The sequence below is a fragment of the Gekko japonicus genome, unplaced genomic scaffold (genome assembly GCF_001447785.1).
Source record: "Gekko japonicus isolate JY-2015 unplaced genomic scaffold, Gekko_japonicus_V1.1 scaffold97, whole genome shotgun sequence".
NCBI classification, from domain to species: domain Eukaryota; kingdom Metazoa; phylum Chordata; class Lepidosauria; order Squamata; family Gekkonidae; genus Gekko; species Gekko japonicus.
The window spans coordinates 1474906-1477024 of record NW_015170278.1 but is presented as its reverse complement, the minus strand read 5'-3'; the positions used below and the strand labels follow the sequence as shown (position 1 = coordinate 1477024).

General features: G+C 43.5%; 1 protein-coding gene across 1 annotated transcript in view; it reads right to left on the bottom strand.

Moving 5' to 3' along the window:
* TRIP13 (thyroid hormone receptor interactor 13) overlaps nucleotides 1–2119 on the bottom strand; it is a 22192-nt gene that overhangs the window by 3472 nt on the left and 16601 nt on the right. The window contains exon 9 of the mRNA XM_015417721.1: nucleotides 1613–1766. Coding sequence (XP_015273207.1) covers nucleotides 1613–1766 — 154 coding nt within the window. The remainder of the gene's footprint in view (nucleotides 1–1612; nucleotides 1767–2119) is intronic.

The following is a 2119-nucleotide window of genomic DNA, read 5'->3' as shown; positions in this document are numbered from 1 at the left end:
GTAAGCTGCTCCAGTGTATCGGCCGCGCTGAATGACACTCAGTTCTTAGCAATGAGATTTTGCTCCTTTATTCCTCCTTGAGTCCCAGGTCTTGTTTGACCTGTCAAATCTTCATTGCTTCTGATGTCAAATGCACCAGAACGATCTTCGAGTGTCAAGCAAATAAGCCATCAATACTATTTGTGCAGCATATTTTTGAGCACAGTTATAGTTAATTAATTAGTACTGGCCACCCTGGCATACCACTACAGCTCAATTAAGTATGGTGTGAAAATGATTAAAAGGGGATGGGTTCATTCAAAAGAAACCTCCTAAAATTTTGAATCTTGCACCATGGTGGCAGCAGGCTCGGGACCAGCAAAAAGTAAGTACTTCTCCACACAATGCTTAATGAGCTTATGGAATTCACGGCCATGAGATGCCGCTACTTGACAGTCAAATAGTTGTTAAAATAAAGCAGTGAACAGGTCAATGGAGAATTGGTATATTAGAGGCTGTCATGGTAGCGAAAGGGATCTTTCCTTCCATATATATATATTCTTCATTTATACCCCATTTACCCCTCTTTTTTTCATTGTAACCTCACAACCACCCTCTGAGGTAGGTTAGGCTGAGAGCACACAACTGGCCCAAGGTCACCCAGCGAGCTTCCATGGCAGAGGGGGGATTCGAACTTGGGTTTCCCAGATCTTTTGTCACACACTATAACTACGATCCTGCACTGCCTCCTGCTCCTGAATGCCAGAGGCTGGGGACAAAGAAGGGGGGGGGGAACAGCAATGCTCCCTCTAAGCTGTGGAGTCTTGTGAGCAAAATTTCTACTTTGTGAGCTACTGGCACTAAAGTTGTGAGCGAGCGATTTGGCTGCTGCATAAATTAGTTTGCTCTGGAGCCATCCTTCCTGAGCTCAGACAAAAATGTGTGAGCTGGAGACTAGAAACTGTGAGCTAGCTCACACTAACTCGGCTTAGAGGGAACACTGGAAGGCAGATACTTTCATACCTTACTTGTATGCTTCCCTAAAAGCATCCAGTAGCCACTGTTAGTAGCAAAATGCTAAAGGTGATGGATCTTTGGTCGTTCACAAGGGATTTTTTGTTTTGTCATTTTAATTGTACAGTACCAAATGGCAGGACGTTTTGGCTCTGAATGTGTATTGTAGCTGGGGGAGGTTAAATACAACCCACACAGGACAAAGTTCAGGCCCAGTGGCACCTTTAAGACCAACAAAATTTAATTTTGGGCATAAGCTTTTCTGTGCAAGCACATGAAAACTTATACACAGAATTAAACTTTGTCGGTTTTCAAGGTGCCACTGGACTCACACTTTGTTGTGTTGCTTCAGACCAACACGGCTACCGACCTGAATCGACAACCCATATAGTTATATTGACCAGACAGGAGAAAGATGCTAGGCTGTCTCCTGGCCCAATCAAAATGCCCATAAAGCCTGTACAAATTAATTTATATGAACTTCCTTCGGGATGCCAGTCATTCCTCTAAGGATTTAATCCACAGAAATTGACAGATTAGAGTAATGCCTTTATGGATTTAATGCATAGGAATTTAATGCAGTGGAATTAAGACTCTGAACAATGTTTTTTTTTTTAACCTTCATCAGTTCTTCCAAGCAGGAGAGGTAGATTTTGAATATCGCTGCAGTGGAGGGCGGCCCAATGTACTGCTTTATATCAGCTCTGTCGACAAAAGCCATGTCAATTTTCTCCGTGATATTTGAAGTAGTCAAGATCACTACGTTCGGAAACCTTTAGAAAAAAAGTAAGCCACAAACAGCAATTTCACATGCTTAATGCAAATAGGGTACCCTGACGCTTGAGACACTCAACAGTCTTATTTTAGTATAAAGTCTTGGCGTATGTGGATTGTCTGGAACCAAGACCGTATTTGATTCCCCCCCCCGTTACATTTCCCAGTTTCTTCTTATTGCAGCTGTATGAGATAAAAACAAATTCTGCCGTGGGCCCTGCAGTGACCTGCCCTAGCGGAAGGCACTCCTGACAGCCCAACATGATTCCTGTACCTTCTTCCACTTCCCACCGCAGTCCAAAATATAACCCAAGATGCTGTCCCCAAGATGCAGAGGCCCCGTGGAAACAGC